Genomic DNA, 13505 nt, shown 5'->3' on the forward strand with positions numbered 1-13505 from the left:
TTATAGCGAATGTGCAGCAAAACTGCAAATGAACATGCTCACGTTTGTATTATTGTCGATCGTATGGCTTATGGTAGTGGTGAATGCATCAAATATAATGGAAGCGTGACGCGGAAATGTGATGAATTTGTGAATTGAGTTAACTGCAATAACAACAGCTAACACATTAGAAATAAGATTTTGCGGAATCGCATGAACGCGCAGCAATACAGCACACGAACGCAACACATACATATGTACATATGAGCCCGCGATAAGTATATATTTGCCATTCGTACGCTACTCAATCATTCCTCATTCCCTATAGACATGCAGGCTTTTATAATGTATGCAATGACGCCCACTAGGGTTACTATATAGCCCTGCTGTTTTATATTTGCTGAGAACCCAGTGGTTCATGGTTTGGTGGCATGCACTCGCATTTGTGCCTCAATTACATTTTCGCCGCTTTCGCTGGATTATTCACGTTTAATGGTTTCATTTGTGCATGTTTCAGGCGTCACTTTTCGTCACCAGCTGATTTGCCGCGCTTTGATCCTACGCTTCGACTGGTTACTTGTCGCCTGCAATCAACAGATCTACCAACAACAAAATTCTAACACTTTGTCAACGCTATCGTCGTCACTATCGCCATCGTCATCGTCAGCGCCACCAACCGCTGGCCGTTTGACTTGTGCGGCGGATTAATGGCCATTATAGTCGGTATGTGGCCAAGCAAATTTGTTGATTGCTCCGCCGCCTTCGTTGAGCGTTGCAGTTTTGTTGCTACCCTGTCAGTGTGTGTGTGCTGTGTGCAAATGTGGGCAAGTGCCGTTATGGGCGTTGCTTGTCCGTGTAGTTTTTATTGCGCTGCGGTTGTTGTTGCATTCGCGTTTATCGCGGTTTGTTCGCTAATTAATTTGTGATTTGTGGTTGCAGCAAGGAATTTTTATGTTAGGAAAATTAGAAATTACAGTGGTTTTTAGCCGTCGTTAATCGTTTTATTGCGGAAGAATTTCTTTTCGAACATATAGGAATTCTGTGGCCTATTAATCATTGAGAAGCAAACTCACGTTCTTTATTGAAAAGACTCTTATATTTGTGTTTTTTGCGTTGTTTGCTTTAGAAAAGAAATATTTGTATAAATTGAATAATGTCTTAGTGAACTTTGTATGGTCCTTTTCCTTGGCAACTTCCTTACAATACTTATAATAATCAACGAATACGAGCTCACAGTGTACCTTTCAAAGCAGCTATCACCACTTTAGACAGGAGTATGACCAAATGACCATATTCAATTCGACTTCGATCTCAAAATCTCTTTTTTATCCATCCTCAACTTTGATAAAATTAGCCATTGTGAAAGATAACTTACTAAAAACCTATAAAATCCAAATGTTTCAAGCCATTATTTTATCTTTTGCGATGATGGACTCTAAATAAATTTCATACTAGGATACTCCATCTATCTTTCCTACATTGTGCTTGGCGAGGAGGCGTTGGCGTCAATAATGGCTACTTGTAAGCTATTTCTGGCGACATCGTAGGTATGTCTTGCTGTTGTTGAGTTTTACTCTGCCTGGGTTTTTTGGACAGAGTGCCTTGCGGTTCGATGAGTGAGCGATTCCTTTTTTGAGAACTACTGGGTCTTGTGCACTCGACTTGATGTTCGGATTGCTGCCATTTCAGGAAACTTTCGTAAGACTCCACTGTTTGTTTGAGGCGCTTGATTTCTTCCTAATCAACTGGGGTGCCGGCTGCCTGATCTTTGGCAATCTTTGCTGGTATAAAGACTGCCTTCTGGTACCGGTTTTTCCTCAATTGATATTGGCAATTTTGCGTTTTTTACGCTGGTTCCTTTAGCTTTAGCTACCAGTGCATTTTGGTCGGTGCACATGACAGATTTGGAGATGGTGGCTTCCACGTCTGATTTGGTAGTTTATGCTGCTGTCACTACTAGTGAACTGTGGCTGGTATGTTCGGTAGTACTCTTAATCGAGTAGATTGTGCTCGTTGGATTCGGATATGTCACAGCTGTTCCAGCAATCGTAGCGGCTATCGTCAACTTGGTTGTTGTTGTTGTTGTTGTTATTTGTTTATTCATGTTCGAGCAGGCCGGTCACTCGTCTCCAGAGTCGGTATGCATAGAAAAGGCATTTTAATAACTCCGACCTCGCCCGGGCATCGGAGGGGACCTTTAGCGATCAGCTATTCGTTATCGCCCACTGACCATTCAGCCATCGACACGGGTACCTCAACATCTTGGCTTAGCTTGGTGTTGGTGCGGTCACATATTTCTGTTTGGAGTTGCCACCTATTACAAAAGCGGTTCAGGAGTCTAAAAATAAATACACTACCATCTCAAGTTTAAAACAAATAATTATTTCAAGTGACTCATCGATATCAAAACATTTATTATTCCAACAGTGTTGATTCAACACATATTCAAAAGACGGAAAAGATACAGTTACTTATATTTAATTGTTAGGAAAGTTTTTTCTTGATATGCTGAATGATCAACAGTCTGGATAAATTTTGGTAAGGTGTTTCGAAGAGTAAAGTGAGCACTGTGGCAACTATTACGAGGACAACCAAAACGCCGATGGATTCAGCAACCTGAAAATATAGCTTACATAGAATACACTCCAACACTATTCGAAAAGGACTAAACTCACCATTGATAAGAGATTGGCATAGAGGTTCGATTGACTAAAACCCGGCAGTGCGTATGTGATCAACGGGTTCAACAGAAACATTGCATAAACAACTCTATTGAATTTCTGGAATAATACCGTCTCGAATAAGCGGAAAAACCAACGCATGCATCCATGCGCATTGGCCACAATCAAAATACTGCATGTGAGTGCAAAAATGATGCGCTCCAACAATAGAATCGAGGTCGATGTAAACGGCGAAAGTGTTTGAAAGGGCGGCTTGAAAATACAGCCGAAGAATACGAGTGTTATCAAATAGCTCATAAACTGTTGTGTCTTCTTGCCCATAGTGAACGGCAAGTGCTTCTGCTCAACGAAGAACCAACCAGCGATGCCACCCGAAATATAAGCCAAAATGCGTGCTAACGGGTGTATGTAGATTTCCGTTAGAAAGACGAAAGTTGACTCCAAAGAGCCATCGAAATTCAATTTGAGTCCATAAATGTAGGTGTACATTACGCTTGCCACAGCGAGACCTGCTAAACATAATTTGGTGCGTTTGGGATTTCTGCAAGCGGTTGAGGAATTTATTTGCATGAATTAAGGATTTACAAACCAAACTACTTACTTGACATATAGGAAAAGCAACACAGTGGCCAATACCGCGAACTGCATATCACACGCCAGCGACCATGTCCAGAGTCCACACATGTCATTGTGATCGTAGAAATTCTGTATGAAGAATACATTTCGCCACCAATATTTTTCGCAGTTCACGTTCATTTTGTGCTCGCTATGATACATAGATACTTCATCTATAAGCTGTGCGCCAAAATCTGCTATGCCGATAGTTAGAAAGTATAAAGGTGCCAATCTGGAAAGGCAAAAATAAATATTATCTGCGTTTAGAGACCCTCTGAGGCTTGCGGAAATAATCTTCTTGCAACCTCTGCAAGATATTCTCTTTGGAAATCATCGAAAGCAATTAAAAGCGGGAGTTTGCAATTTTTGTCTGTCTAATGAACTTTTAAAGCATTAAAGAAAAATGATAGTTATCTCTATAGTTCTTTCTCAGAAAAAAAGTCGTTCAGACGTATGATAAACTACGCCAATAAGACCAACTCCTCACAGAATTGATTCTTAGTAGTAGGTTTCCAAATCTTTTCTTCTTTAGCGATTTTATTGTCTCTCTCGGCGACATTTTTCTCTCTCCCAGACTCAAAAACTGGCCTCGTGTAAAAAGGTTTCACTCAAACAAAGTTAAGATGGATTCAATCTCCTATCTCAATGTACTTCGTACTATCGAGTATCGGAGTTGAGGTTAGGTTAAGTTGAGAGTCGGTCCTAACAGAAATCTCACTTGGTCGGTTTCGGGTATGTTTCCTGGTTTACCGAAGGTGACTGTCTAGCTGTTTCAGCCTCGGTCTTAGGCAGACTGCAAAATGAAGGAGAAAGTACCTGAATGTTTCCACCTCACCCTCTTCCATATAACTTTACATTTTGCTGAGACCAGATGGTTCTGAAGATATCCTGCTTTCTACTCTAAGCCAAAAAAAATTCTGCAGTCGCAGTTAAGAGGGGTCGTCGACCAATGCCTCTTAAGCGCACGTGAAGTCTAAAAACGCAAGATGCCATCGAGATCCAACTCGGTCTCATTCCAATGTGATCGAAGCTTGGGTGCCCCTTCTGGCTGGCTAATCGGCCTTGCAGCTGTCAGCAAATACGCTATGACAAACGAGTCTGAGAAAGCGAGAAAATTTCGGCGCGTCCTTGTTCGGACCTCTTCATGTGCCCAGCCGTTGTTGAAAGACCTTTAGCATATATTGATTACTCCGTGATAATGTCAAAAAAAAACAAACATGTTTATTAAAAAATGTTAAGTCAATGTCGGGACAAATATCAGCTTTAGGCAGACTCAGATTGAAATATCTCTGTAAACACGAAATTGGCAAACCTAGAGTAACTCCTGGGATTGATATTAACCGCCTTAATAAATTTGCGGTAGTTCCGATCTGTGAGGAGCTGGTCCCTTTTAGGAGTTTATGGTTTAACACAAACGAAGAATGTATGCCCAAGTGAGATTGATTTTCTTCGATTTTGGATCAATCCTACGACATAACCTAACTTAACTATCTCAAAGACCCATCACTGATCCCACGTAGTATTTCATTTTTCATGACTTTTATCTTTGCCTGGTTCCAGTGTGTGCTTAGCCTTTGGACATTACTTCATGAATGAGAATTTTAAGATTTTGACAACAAACAGTCTTATTTGTGTTCCCTTTTGGGGCAAATAAACTTACCTCAAGCACCGATGAAATATATGCAGTCCTATGAATACTAAGTTTTGCTTCAAATTATTTTGTCGTATCATCTCCAACATTCTGACATTTCGAAAGTGATTATAAGACTGTAGGAATCCGCTGCAAAAAAATAGATTTCGATATAAAACTGTTGTACATGGAAATTTTACACTCAAATATCTCACCTGATCGTAAAAAATATATCCACAAATACATCAACATTTCCCAAGTGCACTTGATAGTTGAAGAGCGTCAACTTATTTCGTGTGCCATTGAAGAGAAACATTAAATAATGGTACACGGTGACAGAACTGGCGCTGCCAAATCGCATGCCATTGAGAGCAGCAAATGTGTGACCCGCTTTAGACGGCTTAAAGATGTGCTGCCAATTGGCTTGGATGTCATAGCAGGCTATGAAGCTCGAGACACTAATGGGTTGCTGTTTCTCCAGCTGCAACTTTTCACTTGTAGTGTTGCTTTCAGCGGTAGTCTCACTCTGTCCCTGCGCCATAACAACATCTTTGGTGTTATTATTCTCTTCCGTGCTCGCTGCGCTCCGCGTCATGCCGGCAGCAATGGTCAAACCAATTGTTGTTGCAATAAAAAGACAACACAAATAAAATGAAGTTCTGCGAAAAGTAGACGCCGTCAGCTTTAGATCCTTTGCATAATCATATTGCAAGTTCATTTCGTACAACGCATTGCCGACAAAGATATCGCTAGCCAAATACGTTTCCATGAGACTGCGAATTTCTTGCTCCGCACATGAGCTTGGTACACAGAGACCCACATGCACCCGTGTGCCAAATGCAATCACCACCGGATCTGCTTGCCAGCTGGAGTTGTGACGTAGGTAAATTATGCGAAAGTCGACGTGGAAAGGCGCTACTGAGGTCAGCAGCGCGGCTTTCATGTTATGTGGTAAATGGGATGACGTATGCGAAGTCAACGGCTGATCGACGGCGTTACAAACGTCAATATTGCCCAGCCAAAAATTATTGCCGAATGTGAAGCCCGGCTCAAGGCTGGCCGAGGCGTCGAACACTGTGTGAATGGAAGATTATGGAATTAGTTTCGTTTTTTAAGGGAGTGTTCTCGTTAGACTATTACAGAATCTAGTTAGACTGGTACAGAAGCATTTAAAACTGGTAAAAATAAAGAAATTCATAGTAAATTGAAACCTACTTGTAGTTTAATCTCAAAACGTCAGTAAAATATTTTTGTCTCGATCATTGGCTTTCGATGGGTTTCTATCTACTATGTTTTTATTTTTATTTTCCAAAATATTCTCTGGAGATATAAAGAAATTTTTTTATATTACGTAGTCAAAAAGTTTTTTCGTATTTCTACAGAAATAAGCCAGCTAATCACACTTGCAACTTATTTCTAGTTATAAATCAACTTGCTAATACAGATAGTGTTAGAAAGGTGAAATTTAAAGATTCACCAAAAAAAACTCCTAAATTTTGTCAGCAAAGAAAAAAATTTACAAAATATTCTAGATATAAAGAAATTTTTTTATATTGTCAAAAATGTTTTTCGTATTTTGCCAATAAATCTCCAGTGAAAATAATTAAGAAATTCGCTATTAACACTTTGGAAATTTTTGAAAATAATTAAAAAACGATGATGATAAAAAAACGAAAGAATGCGCGCAAGTCACTACTGAAAATTGAGAAGCTTATGGAGACAATGCTGTATCAGTTCGAGTAGCACAACAATGGTTCGCTGGCTTCCGTTCTGGAAATTTTAATGTGAAAGATGACCTCGCTCTGATGGACTTTTCGTTGAAAAAGTCGATGAAATTATGGAAAAGATTGACCATCACATAAGCAGCCATATAAGCAACAGGAACTTAACATTCATCATCAAACGGTTTTGAATCATTTAAAAAAGGCCGGCCACAAAAAGAAGCTCGATGTTTGGGTAATACATGAATTGGCTATGAAAAATTTAATGGACCGAATTAACATCTGCTATTCTTTGTTGAAACGAAATGAAATCGAACCATTTCTGAAGGGAATGGTAACAGAAGACGAAAAGCGAAACAAATACGACAACAAAGTGCGAAAAAGATCATGGTCCAAGCGTAGTGAAGCTCAAGAAATCGCCGCAAAGGCAGAATTGACGCCTCGGAAGGTTATACTGAGTGTTTGGTGGGATTGGAAATGAATCATCCACTACGAGCTTGGTCGAACGATTGATTCTACATTTTACTGTCAACAAATGATGAGATTGAAGCAAGCAATCGAAAAAAAAACGGCCAGAACTGATCAACAGAAAGGGCTTCGTCTTCCATCAGGACAACGCTAGACTACACGCATCTTTGATGACTCGGCAAAAACTGGGAAAGCTTCCTTGGGAAGTTTTGATGCATCCACCATATAGCCTTGACCATGCACCATCGGACTACCATTTGCTTCGGTAAATGCAGAACTTTCTTAATGGAGTAAAGTAAAGAGAAGCCTGTGAAAATTACTTGTCGCAGTTTTTCGCCGCGAACCCAAAAAAGTAGCGGAAAAATACCAAAAAGTGATCGACCAAAAAATGGTACATATTTGGTTCGTTAAAGTTCATTATTAATATAAAAAGATGAGTCGAAGTTTGATTAAATTAATATATAATTTCTGAAATACGAAAAGACCTTTTGGGCTACCCAATATTTTTAAAGTTAAACTATTCAAGAACATGTCTATAACAGGATTTTTCAACGTTCAAGTTATTTTCGGAGATATAGTAATTTTATGACCCGGACTTGCTGACTTAGACTGCGGAAAACTTTAAGAGCACATTTCTCGAAACTGCCTGCTTCGAAACGATACCCACGAATTCTCAGGTTCTCACTGGACCGATTTACCTGAAAATTTTAAATAGTTTACTTTTGTAGACGTTTCTGGAATTATCCGTATGTCTAGTGCTATCCAAATTTGAAGATTTAATATAAAAAAAACGAAACAGTACGAAGAAAGTGTTCCGTAGAACCAGACTTTGGGACGTTATTGCAGATTTATATGTTTTTTCTTCTCAATAATAAAAATAAAGAATAGTCTCTTAAATACAAATATTTTGACTTTCCCACACTCACTTTTTAGCGCCCAAGGCAGCTTCTGTCTCACACCATCGCGGAAGAGCTGCAAGTGCTCGTGGCACTGCGTTCTAATTGAATACTCATTACTGATTGCTGATAAGCCATAAAGCGGCGATGTGCGTTGAACTGTCTCCTCTAACGCTTGCCGACTGGCCGGCGCTTCCGGCTGCACGCCCGCGACGCAAATTTCACTTGCAACTGTTAGTTTGATTAATGTGCATGCAATTATTAAATTTACTTGTGTTGTAAACATTTTGACTAGACTTTTTTAGGCGGCGAATTTTGTCACTTTTGTTAGGTTAAGTTATTTTGGGTTAGTCTGGTACTGGCTCGTACTCCACGCATATAGCAGGTTTGGTACTTAACGATGCCAGTTAGAGTGCCGTTTCTGCACTTAATCGCACTTAATCGTTACTTCATCGATTTGTCTTCCTTTGCATTTTTTTCATATTTTTTTAAAAGTCTGGAAAATATTTCTTGTATTTCACTTCACTTTCGTATATTTTCACTTTGATTATTTCACCCTTTATTCTAAATAAATAATCACTTTTCCGCTAGACACAACCAAAGAGCCGCGCATTCGCTCACAAACAAAACAGCGGCGCGTACACTTGCCGCACTTTTATTCTTTTTATTTTATCAGTCTCAACTGATCGCACTATAAAGTTAGTTGAACTTTAACTCACTTTCATTGACATACTCGCACAAACTCACGAAGGCGGTCTGGTTACTTAGCTGTACTTATGAGTTGTAAACAGAGTGTGGCATTTAAGCTTAGCTTGATATACTTAAGCGTTGGTTGTGTAATGCGTCTACGCTAAGAGTGTACTTTTGAGTAACTTATACGCTATTAATTCTAAAAATACAGTGTTATCAAAAATGATGCGTAACAGATGTATGTTGTTGATTAAGTCAATGCTCGCTTCAAGTGGTGTGATTCAAACCAACTTTGCTAAGAGCAAAATAATGAATTCTGAAACCTTTCTGGTCGCACTCGCGGCATGTGCCACATTTATTTTTAAACTCATTTATCAGATTAAGCTGCGTAGTTTTCTATTTTTTCACTCTAATTCTGGCATGAGTAATATATAGTCGCTCTCTTTCTTAGAACACTTTTTTAAAACAAAATTTTATTAAATCAAGAAAAAAGTGTTCCCGGAAATGATTCTTGATCCTACTAACAATACTAAGCCGCATTTAAGTTTTTTAAGCTGTTAAAACATTTCTTGTTGACGCAATAAAGTTGTAAAAGAAATGCTGAGATAATTGTATTTCCTGTCTTTCAGATAACTTCATGAGTAATAATCGGAAAATAAACGCAAATTTTCATAACTATATTGATCATATCATAACTATATCGGAACTTTCATAACTGTAGCCAGATGTATGCAACATACTTCCAAAGGCTCTCTAAGAAACTGATAATTCATACCGCCCATACGAGCAAATTGATCATAGAGGCTTTGAACCTCTAATAAAAACCGTATTGCATTCGACTTATCTCTGCTTACTAGCCTTGGTCGCTGCTTTTTTCTAAACAAATTATTTCTAAAAACTGCAAAAAAGTTAACGAGTTGATTTTAGCTGTTTGCGTACCGCTTCTTGAACCGTGGGATAGTTTGTTCGTTTCACTAATATCTAAAGACAACCTTATCGAGGATAGCTAATATAAGTTAATTTCTCTTCTCATTCACAACGCAGTTGTTGGCAAAACTATATTTCTCTGTTCTCTTATTCAAACTGCTGCACAAATTTGTAAAGACAACTTATCTAGACCTTACATTTATACTCTTGCAACCAGTTGCTACAGAGTATTATAGTTTTGTTGACCTAAGGGTTGTACGTATCACCCAAAACTAAATGAGCTAGATATAGGGTTATATATACATATGTATATAAATGATCAGGGTGAAGTGATCGGATTTAGTTCAAATATGCGCCGTTTCGTTAGATAATCTGTTTACATCTAGACGGCAACTTCATAATACCCCCCTCGTAGGAGCCCCCCTCCTTATTTTCGAAGAACTTTTCACAAGCCTCTTTTGAGTTCAACTTTATACCAACAAGGGCGTTCGCAATGGACAGGAACAGGTGGTAATCACTTGGCACTATGTCCGGGCTATATGGTAGATGCAATAAGTTCTCTCATCCGAGCTCCGGTAGCTTCTGACGAGTCATCAACGAAGTATGTGGTCTGGCGTTGTCCTGGTGGAATACTACACCTTTCCTGTTGGCCAATTCTGGACGCTTCTGGTCGATCGCCTGCTTCAAGCGGTCCAATTGTTCGCAGTAGTTACTAGAATTAAGCGTCCGGCCATATGGGAGCAGCTCATAGTGGATGATTCCCTTCCAATCTCACCAAATACACAGCAAAACCTTCCTGGCCGTCAATCCCGACTTGGCCACTGTTTCTGACGATTCACCGACCTTCGACCACGACCGTTTTTGTTTGATATTGTCATATGTGATCCATTTTTCATCGCCAGTCACCATTCGCTTCAAATATGGGTCGAGTTCGTTCCGTGTCAGCAGCATAGCGCAGGTGTTGATTCGGTCCAGAAGGTTTTTTTGCATCAAATCATGCGGCACCCAAACATCAAGCGTTTTTGTGTATCCAGCCTTCTGCAGATGGTTTAAAATGGTTTGGTGACTAACTCCCATCTTCTGGGCGATGTCACGAGATGCCACGTGCCGGTCTAACTCGATGTTTTCCATGATTTGATCGGTATTCGTCGTCACAGGTCTTCTGCCGGCTGGCTTATCCATGGTGTCGTTTTCACCCGCTCTGAATCGTCGAAACCATTCCTCCGCAATTCGAAGTGATAGAGTACCATCCCCCAAAACACAATTAATCTCACGGAACGTATCTCCAGCGGATTTGCCTTTAACGAAGGAAAACTTTAAAATAGCGCGAATTTCGGCGTTAGTGAACTCCATGTTTACACGTCTATAACTGTTGAACGCAATATCCAAACTAATCATGCATAGCGTCATTTTATAGGTTATGTCAAGACCTTTCAAAGATGTATAGTATTGCCAGATACGAGCTCTGTAGCGCTTTATATATAGCCACGAAATTCAAAAGGCAAAAAGGCGGAAGGGATCGGAACAATACTTTCCTTAGCCCCCATATACTTAAAATAAAGGTTTTCGAATTTCCAGGTGACTTTGTACCGCACATATCGGTCAATATGTGAGTTATCTCAGTGGAAATAAGAGAGCGTGTTTCACACATAACATAGTGTATCTCTGTGCCAAAAATAGTTAAATTTGAGCAAAAACTTGACTTACCTCCCATAATACTCGTATAACTAATATCAGGATTTTCGAACATCTGGTTTACTTTACTCTATATGATTGGTTTTACACCTTAAAGTATTTCCCCGGCTTCGATTTTTGCAAGTTGCAAGAGTATAAAATGTTTGGTTGCACCCGAACTTAGCCTTTCCTTACTTATTTTAATCTAAAAATATCAATTTGAAACATTTTCGTTTTATTTTGTACAATATTAAGCGCCATGCGCTGCACCTCGGACTGCTGCGAGCATAACAGTGCAAAGTACTCGTATAAACCGACCGATTTAAACGGCATAAGCTCATTATTATTAATTTAATTATGCATACTTATAAAGTAAGTTAAATGAGATAAGAAAAAAAGTTATCTACTACTGCTTAACACACTTCCCAGGTGCATTTATTATAACATCTGAATCTATTATTAAATCCGAAAACGTAATCGGAAAACGATTTGCATACAATGGAAAATATTTTGCTAGTTCTTTCTAGCCACGTTTCCGATGCGTGTGTAAAGTGAGTAAACAACATGCGACGCAAAATAAGGTAACTTAGTAAAGAAGCAAGTTTTTTTTAACAAGTTTTTTAACTTGATTTTGATTATATAGCATATACTACTTCATACTAGCTGCCATTCAAACTGGCTATATGCTATGAAAATCCGATTTGAATTATATATTCGTAGACTCCAGCAATGTTCTGAAATAATCTGTACCGAATTTCGTGAAGATATCTTAACAAATAAAAAAAGTTTTCCTTACAAGAACTTGATTTTGATCGATATATGCTGTAGTTATCCGATCTGAATAACATGTTCTGAGATTGTTCCCTTGCCTTAGGAAATACTGTAATCAGTTCGTGTATTGAATAGAATAATTTCACAAAACAAAAAGATGTGGGCCAAGTTTTGAGAACCTTTCGAGAACCTCTTCTGCAGTGACTTCAGTGTCATGATGCGTGTGCAGCAACACCAGGCGGCCGCGATCAAACTATCTTGAAGCATGTTTGTCATCAGTGACGTTTTCATGCGGCGATGTGTCGAAAAAGAACGTTCAAAGCTCACATTTGTCCCAGGAAGTGTGCAGAATATGCGAAGAAAACTATGAATTATGGGTTGTAGGTCTACACAGCAGTTCACCAACATTTCCAGTGCAGTAGTCGGTAACTTGTTGTCTTTTGACTTTTGTTTCTGGCCTCAATGCCACTGCCAGTGCCTTTCCTAGAAGCAGCAAACTGAGTTGAAATCCATCCAATACTTCTCTCGAAAAGCGCGTCTTCAAAGCTTCGCCGATTGTATCCAACTGAGAAATGAACACTGAGACCCTGTAGTGTTCTTCGCAAGTTCTCACGCAGACATTTTCGCGTTTTGTTTGTCGGCCACAGATTCTAGGTTTTTCTTCATCAACTTTCAGTTCCGTCGCCATTTTTTTCGTGTCTGAATAAATGGATCGAAAATGTTGCTCAGTTTTTTGTCTTCGATTTCGGAACGTTACAAGCAGCGTATCTTCTTCCATGCCTTTGCCAGATCGATCAATTCTTTCTGAAGAATCGCGCTGAGTGAATGAATTAGAGATAAAATATCACATAAGCAAAAAAACCCAATTATAAATTTAATTTTGCACATGGCTGTGATGAGTATCGTTGATTTTCCCGCTGTTTCCTTAGTTTTTTTGGTTACTAATTTTTAAAGAGCTTTTGAACCCATCTTGTTTCACGTAACTGAATAAGTTGTTGGCCAATTATTTTTCCTACTTCGGTCGAACGTTTGGGATACGTGTTCTCGAAAAATTGTCCCCTATTTCCCCCTCTGAATCCGCCACTGGATATATTGGACAATAAAAAAATTTTGCATACAAGAACTTGATTTGAAAAAATCCAGAACTATAACCCAAAAACGGAAGAGCTGGTTCGAGTATGCTCAGAAGAATATACATGGCTAAATCGACTCAGCTCGTCATGATGATTATTTATATATATACTTGAGAGAGTATCCGAACTTTTCTTCTGAGTCTTATAAACTATCAAAGCAAATTTAATATCCGCTGGTTCGAGCCTGAGTGACTATAAATATAAGCTAACAGTAATCATCCAAAGTCACTCTACTAAAAAATCAACTGTGATACGTGCTGAGCTCAAGTGACACTCATACAAATATCTATGTATGAACCTATTAGTAGTTCTTTATTATG

At 39.1% G+C, this 13505-nt stretch overlaps 1 protein-coding gene across 1 annotated transcript; it reads right to left on the minus strand.

Annotated features, from left to right (window-relative positions):
* Positions 1-2359: 2359 nt before the first annotated feature.
* Positions 2360-8892, minus strand: LOC126753534 (O-acyltransferase like protein-like). Its single transcript, XM_050465054.1, has 6 exons — positions 8021-8892; positions 5121-5979; positions 4936-5055; positions 3262-3507; positions 2655-3201; positions 2360-2595 (listed from the first exon to the last, which is right to left on the minus strand). The coding sequence occupies exons 1-6, from the start codon at positions 8274-8276 to the stop codon at positions 2464-2466; spliced, it is 2160 nt and encodes a 719-aa protein (XP_050321011.1). The 5' UTR covers positions 8277-8892; the 3' UTR covers positions 2360-2463.
* Between the last annotated feature and the right edge of the window lie 4613 nt (positions 8893-13505).

This window comes from Bactrocera neohumeralis, chromosome 3 (assembly GCF_024586455.1).
Source record: "Bactrocera neohumeralis isolate Rockhampton chromosome 3, APGP_CSIRO_Bneo_wtdbg2-racon-allhic-juicebox.fasta_v2, whole genome shotgun sequence".
In the NCBI taxonomy this organism is placed as follows: Eukaryota; Metazoa; Arthropoda; class Insecta; order Diptera; family Tephritidae; genus Bactrocera; species Bactrocera neohumeralis.

Bases quoted from the DNA above. Each gene is read 5' to 3' on its own strand.
- LOC126753534 (XM_050465054.1), bottom strand. From the start codon at position 8,276: ATGTTTACAACACAAGTAAATTTAATAATTGCATGCACATTAATCAAA. The intron at 5,980-8,020 runs GTGAGTGTGGGA...CCATTCACACAG, and splicing joins GCTGCCTTGGGCGCTAAAAA to TGTTCGACGCCTCGGCCAGC. The intron at 5,056-5,120 runs GTGAGATATTTG...ATTTTTTTGCAG, and splicing joins GATATATTTTTTACGATCAG to CGGATTCCTACAGTCTTATA.